Raw genomic sequence first — 20,554 nt, forward strand, 5'->3', positions numbered from 1 at the left:
CCACAGTGGGTCATGTGACCGGTAATTTAACTGTGTCCACTGTGTCAGATCGGCTCCCGGCCCAGAGCTGTTCCTCCTAACACACACATGGTTTCATCTGATTCTCAGTAACAAGAATGTGATTTATAAATGCTAAACTAACTAACAAGTGATGTGTATCTCCAAACTACATACAGGGTACAGAATAAGACCTGCATACAGTTTCAAGGACAACCCCAGGAGGTACATGTGGGACACACAGGCTGAAAATGCAGTTCAGTCTGATCACCCTGCTTGTTTTTCTTTGACTTTTCTTCCTCAGGCTCATGTTTCCACTTCAACATGTTGATATAGTCTGGAGGCTGAACACTCCCTCTCTCTCTCTCACTCTCTCTCTCTGTCTGTCTGTCTCTGTGCAGGATGAAAACACATTGCACAACACAAAGCAGGCGTGTTACCTGTGAAGTGACACAGTAAGGCAGCATGTCTGAGGACGGTTGTGTCACAATGGCACAATATGTGACAGTGGGCGGGGTCTGCACTCTGTGGTGCTCTGTGGAACGCGTGGTACGTGGCGTTGTTTCACTGTTGACTGTTTACCCACAAGGACAAGCACACAGCAGCTCCAGATTCAGACCTGAGCCAAAAGTTTGTGACATAACTACAGTGTGAATTTCCAAGAAACAAACCCTCCCTGAAATTAAAATGGCACAGAGCTGCGTCCTGCTAACCTGTTCCTCTGCTTACTGTTTGGTATGTGCCAACTACAACATGTCTGATCAAAGCTGAGTGAAGCTGTGAGGTCACACATATGAGAATTCACCTGCAGGACGAGGACAGTGCAGGGTGTGGACAGTGCAGGATGAGGACAGTGAGGGATGAGGACTGTGCAGGACGAGGACAGTGCAGGACGTGGACCGTGCAGGATGTAGACAGTGCAGGATGTGGACAATGCAGGACGAGGACAGTGCAGGACGAGGACAGTGCAGGATGTGGACAGTGCAGCATGTGGAGAGTGCAGCATGTGGACACTGCAGGACGAGGACAGTGCAGCATGTGGACACTGCAGGACAAGGACAGTGCAGCATGTGGACACTGCAGGACGAGGACAGTGCAGCATGTGGACACTGCAGGACAAGGACAGTGCAGCATGTGGACAGTGCAGGGTGTGGACACTGCAGGATGTGGACAATGCAGGACGAGGACAGTACAGGATGAGGACAGTGCAGGACGAGGACAGTGCAGCATGTGGACAGTGCAGGACAAGGACAGTGCAGCATGTGGACACTGCAGGACGAAGACAGTGCAGGACGAGGGCAGTGCAGCATGTGGACACTGCAGCATGTGGACACTGCAGGATGAGGACAGTGCAGCATGTGGACAGTGCAGGGTGTGGACAGTGCAGCATGTGGAGAGTGCAGGGTGTGGACAGTGCAGCATGTGGAGAGTGCAGGGTGTGGACAGTGCAGCATGTGGACAGTGCAGGGTGTGGACAGTGCAGGGTGTGGACAGTGCAGCATGTGGACAGTGCAGGGTGTGGACAGTGCAGCATGTGGACAGTGCAGCATGTGGACAGTGCAGGGTGTGGACAGTGCAGCATGTGGAGAGTGCAGGGTGTGGACAGTGCAGCATGTGGACAGTGCAGGGTGTGGACAGTGCAGGGTGTGGACAGTGCAGCATGTGGACAGTGCAGGGTGTGGACAGTGCAGCATGTGGAGAGTGCAGCATGTGGACACTGCAGGACGAGGACAGTGCAGCATGTGGACACTGCAGGACGAGGGCAGTGCAGCATGTGGACAGTGCAGCATGTGGAGAGTGCAGGACAAGGACAGTGCAGCATGTGGACACTGCAGGACGAAGACAGTGCAGGACGAGGGCAGTGCAGCATGTGGACACTGCAGCATGTGGACACTGCAGGATGAGGACAGTGCAGCATGTGGACAGTGCAGGGTGTGGACAGTGCAGCATGTGGAGAGTGCAGGGTGTGGACAGTGCAGCATGTGGAGAGTGCAGGGTGTGGACAGTGCAGCATGTGGACAGTGCAGCATGTGGACAGTGCAGGGTGTGGACAGTGCAGGGTGTGGACAGTGCAGCATGTGGACAGTGCAGGGTGTGGACAGTGCAGCATGTGGACAGTGCAGGGTGTGGACAGTGCAGCATGTGGAGAGTGCAGCATGTGGACACTGCAGGACGAGGACAGTGCAGCATGTGGACACTGCAGGACGAGGGCAGTGCAGCATGTGGACAGTGCAGCATGTGGAGAGTGCAGGACGAGGACAGTGCAGGATGTGGACAGTGCAGGGTGTGGACAGTGCAGGATGAGGACAGTGCAGCATGTGGACAGTGCAGGACGAGGACAGTGCAGCATGTGGACAGTGCAGGATGAGGACAGTGTAGCATGTGGACACTGCAGGACGAGGACAGTGTAGCATGTGGACAGTGCAGCATGTGGACACTGCAGGATGTGGACAGTTCAGCATGTGGACACTGCAGGATAAGGACAGTGCAGCATGTGGACACTGCAGGACGAGGACAGTGCAGCATGTGGACAGTGCAGGACGAGGACAGTGCAGCATGTGGGCAGTGCAGGACGAGGACAGTGTAGCATGTGGACAGTGCAGGATGAGGACACTGCAGGATGTGGACAGTTCAGCATGTGGACACTGCAGGATGAGGACAGTGCAGCATGTGGAGAGTGCAGGACGAGGACAGTGCAGGATGTGGACAGTGCAGGACGAGGACAGTGCAGGATGTGGACACTGCAGGACGAGGACAGTGCAGCATGTGGACACTGCAGGACGAGGACAGTGCAGCATGTGGACAGTGCAGGACGAGGACAGTGTAGCATGTGGACACTACAGGACGAGGACAGTGTAGCATGTGGACAGTGCAGGATGAGGACACTGCAGGATGTGGACAGTTCAGCATGTGGACACTGCAGGATAAGGACAGTGCAGCATGTGGACACTGCAGCATGTGGACAGTGCAGGACGAGGACAGTGTAGCATGTGGACACTACAGGACGAGGACAGTGTAGCATGTGGACAGTGCAGGATGAGGACAGTGCAGCATGTGGACACTGCAGGATATGGACAGTGCAGCATGTGGAAACTGCAGGACGAGGAGAGTGCAGCATGTGGACACTGCAGCATGTGAACACTGCAGGATGTGGACAGTGCAGCATGTGGACAGTGCAGGATGAGGACAGTGCAGGATGTGAACAGTGCAGCATGTGGACACTGCAGGATGAGGACAGTGCAGGATGTGAACAGTGCAGCATGTGGACAGTGCAGGATGAGGACAGTGCAGGATGTGGACAGTGCAGGATGAGGATAGTGCAGCATGTGGACAGTGCAGGACGAGGACAGTGCAGGATGTGGACAGTGCAGGATGAGGATAGTGCAGCATGTGGACAGTGCAGGACGAGGACAGTGCAGGATGTGGACAGTGCAGGATGAGGACAGTGCAGCATGTGGACAGTGCAGCATGTGGACACTGCAGGACGAGGACAGTGTAGCATGTGGACACTGCAGGATATGGACAGTGCAGCATGTGGACACTGCAGGACGAGGACAGTGCAGCATGTGGACAGTGCAGCATGTGGACACTGCAGGACGAGGACAGTGCAGCATGTGGACAGTGCAGCATGTGGACACTGCAGGATGTGGACAGTGCAGCATGTGGAGAGTGCAGGACGAGGATAGTGCAGGATGTGGACAGTGCAGGACGAGGACAGTGCAGGATATGGACAGTGCAGGATGAGGACAGTCCAGCATGTGGACACTGCAGCATGTGAACAGTGCAGCATGAGGACACTGCAGGATGAGGACACTGCAGGATGAGGACAGTGACCTCACCTGGGATGGTGTTCTTCTTCCTGTGGGCTGAATGAGGGGAGACAGTGTCCCTCAGCCTCTGTCTGTCCCTCCATATTACACACAGGCTGTTTCAGAAGCATCATCCGTTGTTGGACATGCAGCCTGTCGGTGGCTCCACATGTTGAAGTGTCCTTGGCTCCTGCTGGCTGATCCATTGTTGTGTTCATATTCATATTCACCCAGCGGCTCTCAGATCACCTGCTGATGTGATATGAAGACTTTATATTGCTGTGAAGGGGACGTAAAACATGAGCATTAACCTGACAGGAAGCTGTATGGTACTGGAGTCCTGTCTACAGAGTGAGAGTCCACCCAGAGGGAGGAGGACAGAACACCACACTGTGACACCTTGATGCTCTCTGGTCCCTACACACTCCTCCAGCCATCAGTAGGCACAGAGCAGAGCAGAATGCCTCCATTTCCCCACCTAGGAACAAGGTCTGACATCAATCCAATGCTTATTTTTGCTGATAAACAAGCTGGTGGTTGTTTGGAGGGAGGAGCTGGGAGGGGAGGTCAGGTGGAGGTGCTCCTGTCCTCATGGTGAAACTTGTTTTGCAGTTAGTTTGCTGAAGGTGCAGCCAGACATTCCACACCCCCAACGTGTGTCTACTGCCTCCTCTGTGTCTCACATACACACACCACACACACACACACACACACACACACACAATCACACACACACACACACACACACACACACAGACACAATCACACACACACAGGAGAAGCTGTTTGTGCAGGTGGAGTGTAGCAGGTGGGGCTTGTCTCTGACTTGTTGATCGAGGGGGAGGCTGGCGGGCGGTGTTTCAGTGTGAGCATGCTCTGCTCTGTTATGTTGTAAACCTGAGACAGACAGACAGACAGGCAGGCAGGGACAGAGAGAGAGAGAGAGGGATAGAGTGGGAGAGAGAGTGGGACAGAGAGGGGGGGTGAGGGAGGGAGGGAGGGCGAGAGGGTGGGGAAGCAGTGGGAGAGATGGGAGGAGGGAGGATACAGCAGCAATAACAGCTTTACTAATGAATATTAATAATATTAAAAGTATAATAAGAATAATATTAATAATAATAAGAAGAATGATGATGATGATGATGAATCAAATAAAATGACAATGTCTACATAATGTTGCTTTAAAGGAACAGTTCCACAGTTCTAACCCTGAACAGCTTTCCTCTGAGAGCAGCGTGTTTATTCACTAAGTTTGTATTATTACCTGTATTATTACAGATTGAATTTCTTCTACAAAACTACATAGTGCCCCTTTAAAGTGGACAGCCTGAGACACTCTGTGCTTTTGTCATTTTCTGTGAGTATGCAAAGAAACAGAGGAGGCAGCTTGGTTTTGGTACACACAACACATGTAGCAGACGCAGACAGGACATGCAGATGACCTCCTTTTGCTATAAAGAGCAGGTCACCACCTTTTTCTTTCATTTACCCAACAGTTCCCCGTGAGAAAGGAAACGGTGAGCGTAGCCTCAGCAGCAGAGAAAGTCCCTCACTGTAACAGCAGCACTATTAAAAAAAAGCAGACTTCCTCCAAGAGTTTCTGACATTCCTGGTCCGCGTGGCCAACGCATGAACAAGGACTGCAGCCAGTCACAGAACGCATGGCAGGAGACTTCAGCCAATCAGTGCTCTGCTCATGGTGAGTCATGAAGAAGGGAGTTTGTTTTTGTGCAGAGAGAAAGAAAGGTGGGAAAATTGTGAAACAGTGTGTGCAGTAATGATGATGTGACTGTGTTCACAACAAACTGAAACTTGTTTCCCATCAGTGAATTCCTGTGTGTCTTCACTCCTCCATGTGCACCTCCACACTCTCACCATCTAGCATCGTAAAGTCATGAGTTATGTTCATAATCAAACTAAACTCCCCTCAGCTTCTTTATTGTGACATGTCCTACTGTCCTACTTCCCTCTGTGTCTCTCCGGACTGTTTGAAACGATGGAAATGTGTTTTGCTCAGTAAAGCATAGAACGGCAGTATGACTAGCTTTTATCTGACGCAGGGCACAGTTCTGTCAAATTAAAATAACTGAGATGGAATAATAAGCCTTGATCCCTGTAAAGCCCTAGCGTAGCCCAATTGGGCTATTTTTTAAGCACCTATGGTTACATATAAGTGAAATATATTTGGTACCTGAGAAGTTTTAAATGGCACAGATGGTGCCAGCATGTTTTGAGTGCTGAGTGCTCTGTGTTAAACCTCTCAGATTTTGTTCTTTATTAGCATAAAACCTGTCAGAGGTAAGGTTCAGATGTTTTGCTATGGTTTGCTAGAGTTTTGGAGCTGCAGCTGCATCATTCCTCAGGGACATTCATTCTAAAATTGTAATTTAAAAAAAAAATCTTTCATTTATGCTGTGTGCCAACTTAATTTACTCTGACCCAGTGACATATATACTTATACTTACACATCTTTATTGTGATACCTTGATTATTCAAATAGAGCTTGTATTTGTAGAGATACACTCTGTTAATTATCGAGCAGAGACACAGATGGAGGCTAATTCTTAACAGGTTAATAATAAAAGCCTTTCAGCTTGAAGATTCAGTGTGTCCCTGTGTGTTAGAACGACTTTCATTGGAGTTCATCATCATTATAATTGTAACAATATAGTTATTTCATCCTAAAATCAGAAGCACTCCAACTTCAGACTGATGAGTTTTAAAATCACAGCGAGTGCTCCTCAGCCTGCTGATTCATCACATGATCATGATGTCATCAGGGTTAAGTAAGGTTGGACAGACGACCTCTGTCAGCAGCTGGAAGCTGAAGTCAGAGAAATGTGGGCAATTTCCTGGCAGGGCAAGTAAAGACAGTAAGCTTTTTCAAGCTTGACCTGGACTAAAAGTCAGCCTCTGCTGCATCAATTTCATCTTGTTTTGTTAAATTTGTCTCGTGAGAAACCCCTTTATGTGGAACATTACATCATTGTAGCACCCTTTAAAGGAGCAGTTTGCAAAATTTGGCCAGAATTTAAGTTTAGAACATTCAATAAATGAACTAACATAATCAACAGACATCATGTCAGACATGTCTGGTCAGTCCAGCCTGTTATCTCTCAGGCTGTAGGCTGTGGACCATCGCCCATGGTGACTCCTCTTGTGATCAGAGGTCTTGCTCCAGGCAAATGCTTGTGCCACTGGCTCCATGGCTAACTGATTCATGTGCTAATTAGCTAATGGTAGCTAGCTACAGCCGAGGATAGCTAGCAAAGAGCAGCACATGCCAGCTACTCCGCTGATACCAGGCCCCCATGAAGAGCAACAGGCTTTGGAGCCAGTTTTCATAGTGGCCAAACCGTGTAATTACATCATCATGTGATGCACTGCGGCCCAAAAGACTTTTTCCTATAAGATTACATTGTGAAAGAAGCATCTGTAAAATGGTGCATACAGTTTTTTGAGCGTCACAACGCCCGCGAAATGACTCATTTCACTGTCATAACTGGAGCCATTCGGTCCAATAACATTTGGAAAGTCTAGAAGAGCCACACCATTAAATTATTTTTCTCCATCAAACAAGCTAAAGTGGAAGTTAGTCGGCTCGGTCGGCAGAAGTCTCTAGTGAGCACGTTCTATGGGCCCCACAACACGGACGATCTGGGTAATCATACCCGGGAAGTCTCGCTTTTTTGGCTTCAAAACACCACTAAGCAGCTTTCATAGGGATGAACGGGGCTGCACTGTGTCCAGGTTTAATGTCATGTCCTTGGCTGACATGCTGCACTCTATGTTTTTGGGGCGGCCTTTGAATTCTGGCTATATTTTTACTAAGTATACCTTTGATTGCTTTCTAGATACATTCCTGACATCTCCGTCATCAAAACTCAAGCTAAATACAATCCATGTTGGGAGGCATGCTAATAAGTTAATGATGTTTTTAAGCCTTTCTGTGCGAGTAAGTCATTAATTTAACTCATGATTTTAATACACTGGGTCAATGTCTTTATCCAATGATTCTGAGATAGTTCTAGAGGGTCAGAATGAGAAATCTAACTTGAACGTAGCAAATATGACTAGTTACACTGAGTTGTTTCAAAATCTGTTGATCTCACCAAACAGCATAGTGAGTTTCAAGTATACAGTATAATATCAGGGGTTAGTGATACAGATAGATGCTGTTATGAACAATAATAACTATGTGTTAGTCTAGCTGTAGTATGTCTACCTGGGTTATTAAGGACATAACTGTACTTTCATGTGTGTGTATCAGAAGCATGCTTGGTATCAGAGCTAAGCTCCGGATCATGATCAGACTTGCTGTATAAGCAAAGTGAACTTTCTGTGGTGAATCACAGCCCCCACGGAAGGAACAAACAGGGAGGATGAGGAAATAGACGCCCGCAGGAAACCAGCTCAGAGGACACGTGTGTGTGTGTGTGTGTGTGTGTGTGTGTGTGTGTGCGTGCGTGCGTGTGTGTGAGTGTGTGAGAGAACATGCAGTTCTCCAATGCTAACCCTCGTGAACAACGGTTTCAGCCAAACAGGAAACGAGTGCTCCGCTGCCTCAGCCAATCACAGGCCGTGTCTGAGGACAGAGCGAGGCATGCACCATGCTTACAAGACAATTTGGTAATGGTGTTGTTGCCCACTCACACATTTTTGGCCTGAGAGCATAAGGTTTATTTAAAGAGCTCAGAACAATACGAAGCCATTAGTCATAAAGAAGGTATGAGGTGCATCTCTGCTGTGTTCCAACATGACACAAATTATACACGCTGATCTATGGACCCACACAGTGACAGTGCAGTGATACACTTACTGTCATATTTGAAGAAACATCAGTATTTATGGACGCATTTTTTCACTTTAATTAGATTTTTTCAGTATACTAGTCAAAAAAACCCTGGTACCCATGTGGTCTGAGATGACTGTAACCATGACAACCCTGGTTCTGATCACACAGCAACCTCCATTACAAGTTATCCTGAAGTTGTCTGTCAGTATCTACCATCTGATCAATAAATGTTGAGAGGATCGAACAAAAAAATAGGACTCTTGTCTAACCAAAGACTGGACTCAGTTATCTCCAGCTGCTGTGTGTGGAGAGAGACCTGACCTGAGGTGAAAGGTGAATGTATGGTGGGGGGAGATTAACCACACATGCAAGGGCAATCCAGAGAGAGGGGGTGTGTGTCTGTAAAAACAGACAGGTGAGACTGAAACAGACTCTTATGTGGTAATTACTGGATGTCATTCGGTGTAATTATCAGGTTTTACTGTGAAGTGCACTGCAGACAGTGAACACAGGGTGACAGCGATCATATGTGAATAAAATGTGGGCTGAAGACTCGATGAATAGACACACGTCATAACTGGGTCTCCTCAGGTGGAGAAACACAGTGATGACAGATGCTTCTTCACAGGTCACAGACGTCCCTGAACGGTTTGATGACAACACCTGAAATTTGTTGCCCAGATCTGAAGAAATATCTTTCATCTTCATCATCCCTCCTGTAGAGTGCTGTGCTGGTGGTAACAGGAGTTTATATGCTTGCCAACACACCCTCAGAGCTTTTTTTGGATGGACTGTAGCTAAGCCGGGTCAGTGAAGTGCTGGGGATCCAACTGGCCATTGCTTTTTCAGAACAAAGCAAACAATCCTGAAATGTCTCAACAGATGTGATCTTTAGGCATTGCAATGGGGGATTGTAAAAGGTCAAAACACATGATTACAATATCAAACAGACACTGTAGTCCACCTCAGAGTCAGCAACACTGGTACATTCAGATTAAAATGTAATAACTTTGACCACACAGTATACTCAGATGCATCACCACAAATTTCAGCAAATAAGATGGAATAATGTAACACGTTTGTAAACCTGAGGCTACTCTACAGGCAGCTAATCCATTACATTACATTTTGATTTTAGTATAAAGTATAAACTGATCACATCTATTATCTAATGAATAATAGGCCCTGCAGAGAATAGTTAGAGGAGCTGAGAGGGTCATCGGAGTGTCCCTCCCCTCTGTCCAAGAACTCTTCCTAAGCCGCTGCAGGAGCAGGGCACTAAACATCGTCAGGGACTTCCCACCCTCTCCACACATTCTTTGAACTGCTCCCATCAGGAAATCGGTTCCAGAGTCTAAAAGGCCGAACAAACAGATAATCAACAGCTTCCTTCCACAAGCTGTTAGATTGCTGAACTGCTGATCTGTAGCATGCACACTACTGCACTTCATGAGCCTTAGTCATAGTTTTAGTTTTAAATTATTATAGTAATATATTGTCTGTATTTATTGTCTTTATTGTGTTTGTGTTATGTGATCCCGGAGAAACGCAATCTCATTTTTGCTGCACTACTTTTGTAGGTACAGCTAAATGACAATAAAGCTTTGATTGATTGATTGATTGATTGATTGATTGATTGATTGATTGATTGATTGATTGATTGATTGATAACAGCTTCTTAGCCTGAGTTTAGAGTGAACTATACATATGAGGTTAAAGGTGCAATATAGAGTTTGCATTTAAAAGGTTTAAAATGAACTAAAATGATCAACAGAATGTGAAGAAATAACAGTTCTGACATTATGCCAGAGACATCTACTGTATGTATTGGGTTGTAGGGATAGCTATTGAAGTTAGCATGCTGAACAGCTAGCACCTAGCCACTGTGAACCTCAAGAGGTGATAGTCCGATAGTAATCAACACTAACACTCCCCCGGTTCTCCAAGTTCCCATTCTGAGCAGAGTCAGCTAATGGGATTGCTCGCTAGCTACGTGGTAAACTGAGTTTACTTGCTAACAGCAGCCACAGTCAGTACAGTACAGCAGTTAATGGCTATGTTTGGAGTGATAATTTGGCAGGTGGCTAATTCTTACATATAGCATGTTGAAGATTTTGTGACAATTTCGTTGTAAATGACACCTATGTCTTAAAAACACCAGGGGGGTTACAAACAAAATATTCTGGGCAGAGACCCGTCCTCCTGCTACACCTGGAGGAAATCTGTAATCCTGCTGACAAACCAACCAGCAGACATACTGACACAGGTGAAAACATCACTTCCTTGGTAATAATAGACATGTCATGTTGTGTCAGTTATGTAATATTGTTTTGCACCAGTAACAAAGTGAAGCATCATGGGTAATGGAAAACTGAAGGGGATCAGTTTCTCTTCTCTTCTATGTGAGTCTTTCTTGGAAAGCAGATGGACAGTGGACATGTGGGCAGTATTTCCATCCACATGTCAGTCGAACAGACACTGGCTGTTTCCATTTGTTGACACTGAATGTGACTGCACCCTCCCCCTCCCCCTCCCCCAGTATATATACAGTGTATATGCAGTATATACAGTACAGTATGTATGCAGTATATACAGTACAGTGTGTATACAGTATATACAGTACAGTATGTATACAGTATCTTTACAGTATATACGGTACAGTATGTCTGCAGTATATACAGTGCAGTATGTATACAGTATCTTTACAGTATATATGGTACAGTATGTATACAGTATATACAGTACAGTATGTATGCAGTATATACAGTGCAGTGTGTATACAGTATCTTTACAGTATATACAGTACAGTATGTATACAGTATCTTTACAGTATATACAGTACAGTATGTATACAGTATATACAGTACAGTATGTATACAGTATATACAGTACAGTATGTATACAGTATGTACAGTACAGTGTGTATACAGTATATACAGTACAGTATGTATGCAGTATATACAGTACAGTATGTATGCAGTATCTTCACAGTATATACAGTACAGTATGTATACAGTTTATACAGTACAGTGTGTATACAGTATGTATGCAGTATATACAGTACAGTATGTATACAGTGTATTTACAGTATATACATTACAGTCTGTATACAGTATATACTGTACAGTATGTATGCAGTATATACAGTATAGTATGTATACAGTGTATTTACAGTATATACAGTACAGTCTGTATACAGTATATACAGTACAGTGTGTATACAGTATATACAGTATAGTATGTATACAGTGTATTAACAGTATATACAGTACAGTATGGATACAGTATATACAGTACAGTATGTATGCAGTATATACAGTACAGTATGTATACAGTGTATTTACAGTATATACAGTACAGTGTGTATACAGTATATACAGTACAGTATGTATACAGTATATACAGTATAGTATGTATACAGTGTATTTACAGTATATACAGTACAGTCTGTATACAGTATATACAGTACAGTGTGTATACAGTATATACAGTATAGTATGTATACAGTGTATTAACAGTATATACAGTACAGTATGGATACAGTATATACAGTACAGTATGTATGCAGTATATACAGTACAGTATGTATACAGTGTATTTACAGTATATACAGTACAGTGTGTATACAGTATATACAGTACAGTATGGATACAGTATATACAGTATAGTATGTATACAGTGTATTTACAGTATATACAGTACAGTATGTATACAGTATATCTACAGTACAGTATGTATACAGTATATACAGTACAGTATTTATGCAGTATCTTCACAGTATATACAGTACAGTATGTATACAGTGTATTTACAGTATATACAGTACAGTATGTATACAGTATATCTACAGTACAGTATGTATACAGTATATACAGTATAGTATGTATACAGTGTATTTACAGTATATACAGAACAGTATGTATACAGTGTATACAGGACTGTGCTTAGTAAACTCCATGGTCTCTGAATACCTGAGTAACTTTTCTCCTGGCCATTGTTGGGCTGAGAAGCAGAGCTCCAGCCTCCTACAGTGAAGAAACCGACCTGGGGCTACAGCCCTGTCGCAGAGCGACTCAAAGATAAACAGTTTCCTTATCTGTTGCTCTCAGCGGTTACCAGACGTCAGCAGTTCGAGGCAGAGAACATACTTTGAAAGAGAAAACATTCCTGCACGGACCTCTTCCACAGTGTGTGCCCTGGCTCAAAATGGTTCAGTCCTACTGCTGGTGTGTGCTGGAGGCAAACACTGTGAATCTTCCCATTGTACTCCAACAATCAAAAATGAAGTTTGGCCTCCTGATGACAAATCGTTCTGAACTGGTATCAATCACCTATATGTCAAAAGAACAATACTTGCACCAATCTAAACTAACAATGTATGTGGCAGAACATGCCAACTGTCTTCCAGGAATACCAACAGCAATTTCATTTGATTGTAATTTCATACATGGAAGACACATTGCATCAAAAGAAAGCTATACTATGATTAAACTCTGGTGGTCTGGGTGCCCAGTGGTTGTGCATTTCAGGAGAAAGGTTTCTGCTGTCGAGCACATTGTCCAAACCAATTCATACCCAACAGCAGCCTTGTTACTTAATGACTGCTCTGCTTCGTAGCTCTGCTGCTAACTGGCCTAACAACTGCCAGTGATTGATGGAAAGCCCCCCCTTCATTTCAAGACAATGTTGTTTTCCTGACTGAAAGGATACAGTAAGCGTGGAACACCGGGCAGCTTATGGGGTGACTGGGTGAGGTTTGTGGAGAGGGATGCTGGGGGGCTGGCTGGGTCAGGGCGTGGGAAAATTTGATGATCTTACATCTTATTTTTACGGAAGCATTCATACATTTTATTTCCTCTGTTTTTGTTTCCTCTGTTTTCCCGTGATAACGAGTTAATTTCATTTGTTTTCTTGAGATCTTGAGTTATTATCTCAAAATAACAACTGCCGTTTTCCCGAGATAACGGGATAGTTTTCTCGAGATCTCGAGATAATGACTGTGATAAGATAGGCCTGAGATTATGGAGCTCGTAGCTGGTCAGCTAACCGTCTTTTTAGATTAAGCACACTAATGTTTACATTATCTGTAGTAGCAAGGCATAATGCTATTTCAGCCTGTGTCCGGCCTTGATTGAAAAGATACGTGACGCGGTGATCAATATGCTCCTGCTCCTCTGACATTGCTACACTGAATGATGTTTCTTGCAATGATTTAATATACTACACTATTGTTTTGTTTTCTCAAGATCTCAAATTAATTATATCGTTATGTTGGGAAAACAAAGTTTTGTTATCTCGAGATCTCGAGAAAATTATCCCGTTATCTCGGGAAAACGGCAGTTGTTATTTCGAGATAATAACTCGAGATCTCGAGAAAACAAATGAAATGAACTCGTTATCACGGGAAAACAGAGGAAATAAAATGTATGAATGCATGGCCCTTTAGGGCTTCCGTATATTTTCTTTCAGTTTGTCACATTTTTTTATGGTTAATGCATTGGCATTTGAAGTATTAATTTGCTCCTCTGTGGCACATCCCTGTGTAACTGTGTCTAAATCTTACTCTAAAATTTGATGACAGAAGACATGAGATATTGTACATTATGTAGAGGTGTATGCATTCCAACACATGAAGAGTCCTTTGTTTATAAGACCACACAGATCCTGAAGGACAGCTTATTCTCATGAACATCTCAATCAGCTACAACCCAGTAACTACTGGAAATAAGACCAGCCTGAACACTGATGAGGATCAGTAAACTGCAGAAGGTCCGAATTTAATTTTTTATGCTAAAAGCGCTGAAAATACAAACATTTTACAGGTTTAACTGAAACTGCTTTCTACTGCAGAAATGGACCCAATGAAAAGTGTCTATGGAGTGGATACTTATCCCATATACTAAGATGGAGGCAGAAATCTACATGGCTAGATACCACAACAGGGAAGTGAGGAATGTTTTGTTGTAATTTGAGCTGAGTGGCTACAGTGGCCGCTCTATCAATAGACAGACAGACAACATGGCTGTCTGGGTTCTGTAGAAAACAACTACAGTGGCCTACGTGTTCAGGCCTCTATGGCTGTCAGCAGGAGCAATACAGGGGTTAAGGCCACAATATGATAATGATTCAGATACTGAAGGGACCATCTAAAGAATCCTGGTGGTGCTGAGGACGTCTGCCTCATCCACAAACTTGCTGGTCTTGTAGAGAAAGCTGAACCAGAACTTCACCTGTCCAGAACTTAATGGCTAAGATGAAAACCAGTAATCAGAAAAAGCAGACGCACTGGATATTTTTAAGATTGCTTTAATAAAAAAGTAACCCATGGGGTTTCATACAAAAATACTTGTTCTAAGTATCAAGGATGCATTGCAAACATTTTTTCAAACAAATCAGTCTTTAACAGTGATTTTCTTTGTGCCCTGAAAGAACAGCAGTTGTGGAAATCTCTCTGAAATGTTGTCTGGGACAACTGCACATCAGACACAATGATTATCCTCACATAAGGTGCGCCCCTTGATACTGGAGTGTTTATGTTGTATGCATGATGTTTGGCACTTGCTGTGTCGCAAAATGACAGCCAATAACTAAACTGGGATTTAGAAATCAAGCGTGAGGGTACAACAACAACAACAGAGTGTATTACTTACAGAAAATTCACTCTCACAAACATTGTTCTATAAAAGAATAACAAACAGAAACTCTTGTAGGAAATAGTAGAGCGAAATGCATTAGTCAAAAAGTGCAACAAAATAAAGGAATAAACCACAATTTTCAAACACTGGTACATAAGAAAATATGGATGCTGCATGGGGCTGTATCAGCATCACAGGAAGATTATTCTACATGCTGTAATTCTCAAAGGCAACAATATTCCTGACAACACAACCTGACTGGACTAAACAAAAAGGATGGTTCCTCTAGTGAGATCCCTTAAAAACAGGGTTTGACTGGAATGACGAAGCATCATGAGGGAAGAACAAACCCCTACAAGGCAAATATGTGACAGCAGGCTGGGGGCTGACTCAAACAACGCTTGGCCCCAATAATAAAGTCATAAAGTGGCTGTGAATGGACAGTGAGACCCTCACAGTTGGAGTCTCTGAAAGGGACAGCTTATTCAGACATGTAGCGCACCACAGGCTCCGTGGCCCAACCTCAAGCCCACGACCTGAAGAGCACCAGGAGGAAGACTCAGGATCAGCATAGGTGATGAAGCACGGTAACAGAACAGGCAAGCATCTTTCTGTCCATCTCCACAGTCCTGGCTTTACTTCTCCATCCAACACATCTCGTCTGGAGTTTGGACCTTCTGCTCTTTTTCAAGTGCCTTAGATGAATGGTCCCTGAGAGCTGGACCACAGTTCTAGAGTCCCTGCTGGCCTTCAGCAGACAGGCAGCATGCGAGCGTTGCCATTGTACTCCTCTTCAGCCTGAAAAAAGTATAATTTTGATCATTAGCCTGTTAGCAAAGTTCATTTCATAACTGTTTGACCGAATGTGTCGATTTCACGGACTGAAACCTACCTCGTTGTATGCCGGAGGAGGTGGGAATGGGAAGGCTGGGACATTCATGAAGATGGGGCTGTCATCACCGTCAAAGTCGTCCAGGAGCGGCGTGAGGGGCTGGTCAAGGCGACAGTCACGGGTGACGTCGCAGTAGCTGGGAGGATTAGAGGGCATCCTGAGGGACACCCAGCTCTGGGAGGCGTTGCTAACCGATCCCTCCTGGCTGCTCACACTGTTGCTGCGGCTGCCCAGACCAGCAGTCCCGATAACCAGAGGCAGCTCCAGGATAAGCTTCTCACTTCCAGGAATGTGGATGTAAATCTGGCGGGAGAATCATGAACACATACATTAACACTCAATTCTCAAAAATAACCAAAACTCTGTGGCATCGTGGCTACAATACTGAAGGCTTACCATCAGAGCGTACTCCACACGGATGATGTTGCAGCCCAGCATAGACGGTTTGATCTTTGGAACCCTGATGGTTTTTCCCTGCCAGGCATCACACATGCCTGAGATGATGTGGTTTCCACGCACCGAGGACAGCTTCTGACGGAAGACCTTGGTGCGGCCGTTGGCCTGGTAGGTGTGTTTGGCGATGATGGCGGCCTTGGGCACCACGATGCGGGAGCAGGTATTCTCAAACTTTGCGTTGATGCAGATGTCTTCGCCCTCGCAGAAGCCACGGCGGTCAATTTTTACATTCAGTGACACCTGGCCATCAGGAATGAACATGCAAGTGACTTTCTTCTCCTTCATGCCACCTGTGGGAGTCTGTGGAGACGCAGGAGGGTAAGAATCAACACATCCAGAGACGTCATAATTGAGTCGGGCTAAGAAGCTGATAAATGCCCATATAATCGGTCCTCTTGTGGTTCAGTGTTGGTAAACTCACCAGCAGGTCTGGAGTGTTGACATCCAGAGGCTCCTCCACCTCGAAGGCTTTCTTGCACTCGAGGATGGGCTGTTGTGGTCTCTCCAACTGGGCCTTCACATAGTAATGGACATAGCCAAACTTCCCCTTGTATGTTGACACCAGCTGCCTGTGAGAACATGTGTGATGACAATTAGAACCAAAAGTATTCTATAAAGTACAAACCATACATCCACAGAAGATGACTGAATGAACAAACAGTGCCTTACCCTTGCTGGGGCAGCTCAAATCCAAATGTGTACTTGTATTTGTTGCCGGGCCTCAAGACGACTGACCCATCAGAGTCTGGAAAGAGAAAATGAAATAGAATTATGTTCCTGTTATGAAGTCATAACTGAAGCAATTGTAGTCGTCTGTAATAGGCCTGACTCGTTTGTCTTGTACAGACAACAGTGGCAGCTGTTTCAATGATCATGGGAAACACAAGTGGAGTGATGGTCCGGACTGAAACCAGGTGACAGGGCAGCTCCTGCTAGTCCTCATTCCTCAACACCTCTCATGATCCTCACTAAACCACTCGAACTGTCTTTCGTTACATCACAACACCAAACCAAGTGTCATTACTGGCTGCTAACTCACTGAGGCTACACTGACAAATGTGCCACGGTCGTGCTAATGTGTTAACAGAGTTAGCTGTGGTGCTCTGTGACAGCAGAGGGTGAGGAAGTAAAAGTCCGTACCTGTGGGCTGCTCGTCCAGCTGAAGCACATCCTCATATCGGAGGTACTCGGCCTCCTGTCGGCACCGCTGCTTGCCTTTGGCGTACTCCACCTTAGCGCAGCCCAGAGCCAGAACCTTCACCGCGGACACACGCGTCACCTCGTTCACCTCCACCTCCACCCGGCCGGACACCTTCTCCCCGCCGCAGTAAAAGGTCTTGGTGGGATCCGAGAAGATGATTTGGAAGCTTTTCACTTTCTTCGCCATAGCCACCATGTTGCCTCTTTAGTATATCCGACACAGAAATAATAAAATGAAGAAGTGAGCTTGGACGTATTGAACTTTAGAGGGGCGAAGAGCCGCTTTCAGAAGCTCTGTCCTCCACCTGTATATGCTGTAAACAAAGAGAGCCCCGCTGCTTTTATATGACGAGCCTCAGCGCAGCATGAGCAGCCAGAGTGTACAGCATGGCTCAGCGCGTGCACACGGCTCCCATTGGTGGAAAATCTTTGTTTGTGTCAGCTCTAGCCAATCAGCGCCCGAAAGCGACGCGTGGACACCGCGTGGCTGGGAGAATGTAGAGCGTGCTCAGCAGATGTGAGTACAGGAAGTGGAAGGTGGACAGAGACAGTACATTTGTAGTAAACACATGGAGACAGAGTCAGACAAGGGACAGGTCGGTGTGTTTAATGAATCATTGAAGCGTGTCCTCATCACACCGGGATGCTGAGACGCCTCAGTGTGGGGCTGGAAATATGTACATACTATACAAACACAGAAAATATGGAATAAGCTACACTATAGTTTTCAGTGTGACTATGACAAACACATTTATAAAAACGTGTCATTGATATGTGTGTGGGCATGTTTATTAGAGATGTAACAGTAGAAAGATGACAGAAATTGCAAAGAGACAATGGTTGATGATGAGTTGACCCGGGACATTGTGGTTCATGGTGGGCATGTTAACCTGAAGGCAGTGGGATCCCAATTATGTTCATTTATCATTCTGTGTGCTGTATATCGCAACTCTGAGATACACCCGACCAACTCTTGGGATGCTGTAGACTCTATTAGGGACACATACACCTCCAGGACACTGCCCCCCGTAAAGCCCCAACACACCGTACAGATTATATGTGTCCTGGACCGCTATCTTGCACTTTGCAAATGTTCTTTAGACTCCATACTTTGACTTCTGCACATTCCTGCAAAACTGTGCAGCTGTTTCATTTCAATAACAGTATTTTTTACAGTGTTTTTGTTCCATATTTTGTCAATTTTCTATTTTCTATTGATGCTTCCTGACTTGCAATATGTGCTTTTAGTCGTTCTTTTTTCTTTTCTACCTATTATGTTTACTGCTGTGCACAAAAACACCCAGGCCAGTTCCTTGAATGTCGAAATAATAATAATAATCACAATCAGATTTTCTGCCAAGTACTGCAGTCAATCTGATTGTGATTATTATTATTCGTTCGTGTATTGACTTGTTCCTGGAAATCACCCCAGACTGGTAACACAGGATAAGTGTGTATTCTTCATTTTGTAGTAATCATATCTACGTGTTTATAATAGTGACAGTCACTGTTAGAGGATAACAGTGTCGAGCTGTTCTGGAGCATTTGACTGTATCACATGGTCAACATAGGCACAGATTATTCTCAGAAGCTAACCCCTTCCAGGATTTTGAGTACCTCTGGGAGGGTGGTTCCCATTCTGGGGGCTCCCCTTTTTTATTACTATCTTCCCCTATCATTGCATGACAGAAAAGGCATGGGAGTCTTCACATGCAGGAGCTCAATGTTGAGCTTGACAGTTCATTCACGACCTCAGAAACAGCAGCTGGCAGAATGACTCGCAGTATGTGATCGTGGGTAAAGTTAAACATTTATATGCAATCCATCCTGCTCCATATGCTTGTATTGCAAAGCTGGATTCTTAACTAAGGTGGGAATCTGACACCAGAATCTTTCTCTGAGTATATGCACGACTCAAGCACAGTACCTACTGACATGATAAGGACCTTAACGGATCCTGCTTTATTAGCTGAACCTCCACACAGCTAATCTGGGGCCAGGCAGAGAAAAACTCCACAAACTGCACAGAGAGAGGCAGGAACTGGGTGTTGATATGGGCTGAGCAGCTCAGTTTTGCTCCAGATCCCAAGGAAGAAATAATGTGAATAGGTACCTCAGAAACCTTGATTGCAACTAAAGATCTGAGTTTGAATGAAACTGAATGTCTATGGGCTCTATGTGTGCATATCTGTATTTCAGGTTTGTGTGTGTGTGTGTGTGTGTGTGTGTGTGTGACTGTATGATGGAGTAAAAAATATGAATTCTCCCCTAAACTGACACTGAGACCACAGACCCCCATTTGATAAATTTGTGTCCTAGGGTCCCCACCTGACAAGATGTTTGTTTTTAGGTGTTTTATCACAGACAAGGTTTGAAGCCCATGACCAAAAGATTCTCACATTATTTCACAGTGTTAGTTATGGATGCTATTATTGGGATTGAGGGATTGCGGCACAACAAACACATGCAGAACATTTTGAAATGACAGTGTTGTCACAGTCATTCATGAGCAGAACTGTTCTAACATGGAGCCCCATTCATTCCAGAGGACATCAGTCAGTCCGTGGCTGTCTGACTGACTGAAGACGCACACACAACAAAACTATGTTTGTGAGTGTCCATGACAGTTTTAAATATATGTATAGCCATGATCCAAAGTGTTTACTTCCTACTTTCCCAACAGTTTCCTTTGTAGTGCAGCTCACATGACATACACACATGGTGTCATGTAACCCACACAGCCATCTGTTGCTGCTGAAGGCTTGGAATA

The 20,554-nt window shown here is 44.9% G+C and overlaps 1 protein-coding gene across 1 annotated transcript; it reads right to left on the reverse strand.

Annotated features, from left to right (window-relative positions):
- Positions 1-14,891: 14,891 nt before the first annotated feature.
- Positions 14,892-18,151, reverse strand: txnipa (thioredoxin interacting protein a). The gene is made up of 6 exons (XM_073462833.1): positions 17,725-18,151; positions 17,254-17,329; positions 17,006-17,153; positions 16,525-16,884; positions 16,129-16,431; positions 14,892-16,034 (listed from the first exon to the last, which is right to left on the reverse strand). The coding sequence occupies exons 1-6, from the start codon at positions 17,978-17,980 to the stop codon at positions 15,987-15,989; spliced, it is 1,191 nt and encodes a 396-aa protein (XP_073318934.1). The 5' UTR covers positions 17,981-18,151; the 3' UTR covers positions 14,892-15,986.
- Between the last annotated feature and the right edge of the window lie 2,403 nt (positions 18,152-20,554).

Source organism: Pagrus major, chromosome 3, assembly GCF_040436345.1.
Source record: "Pagrus major chromosome 3, Pma_NU_1.0".
Taxonomy (NCBI): Eukaryota; Metazoa; Chordata; class Actinopteri; order Spariformes; family Sparidae; genus Pagrus; species Pagrus major.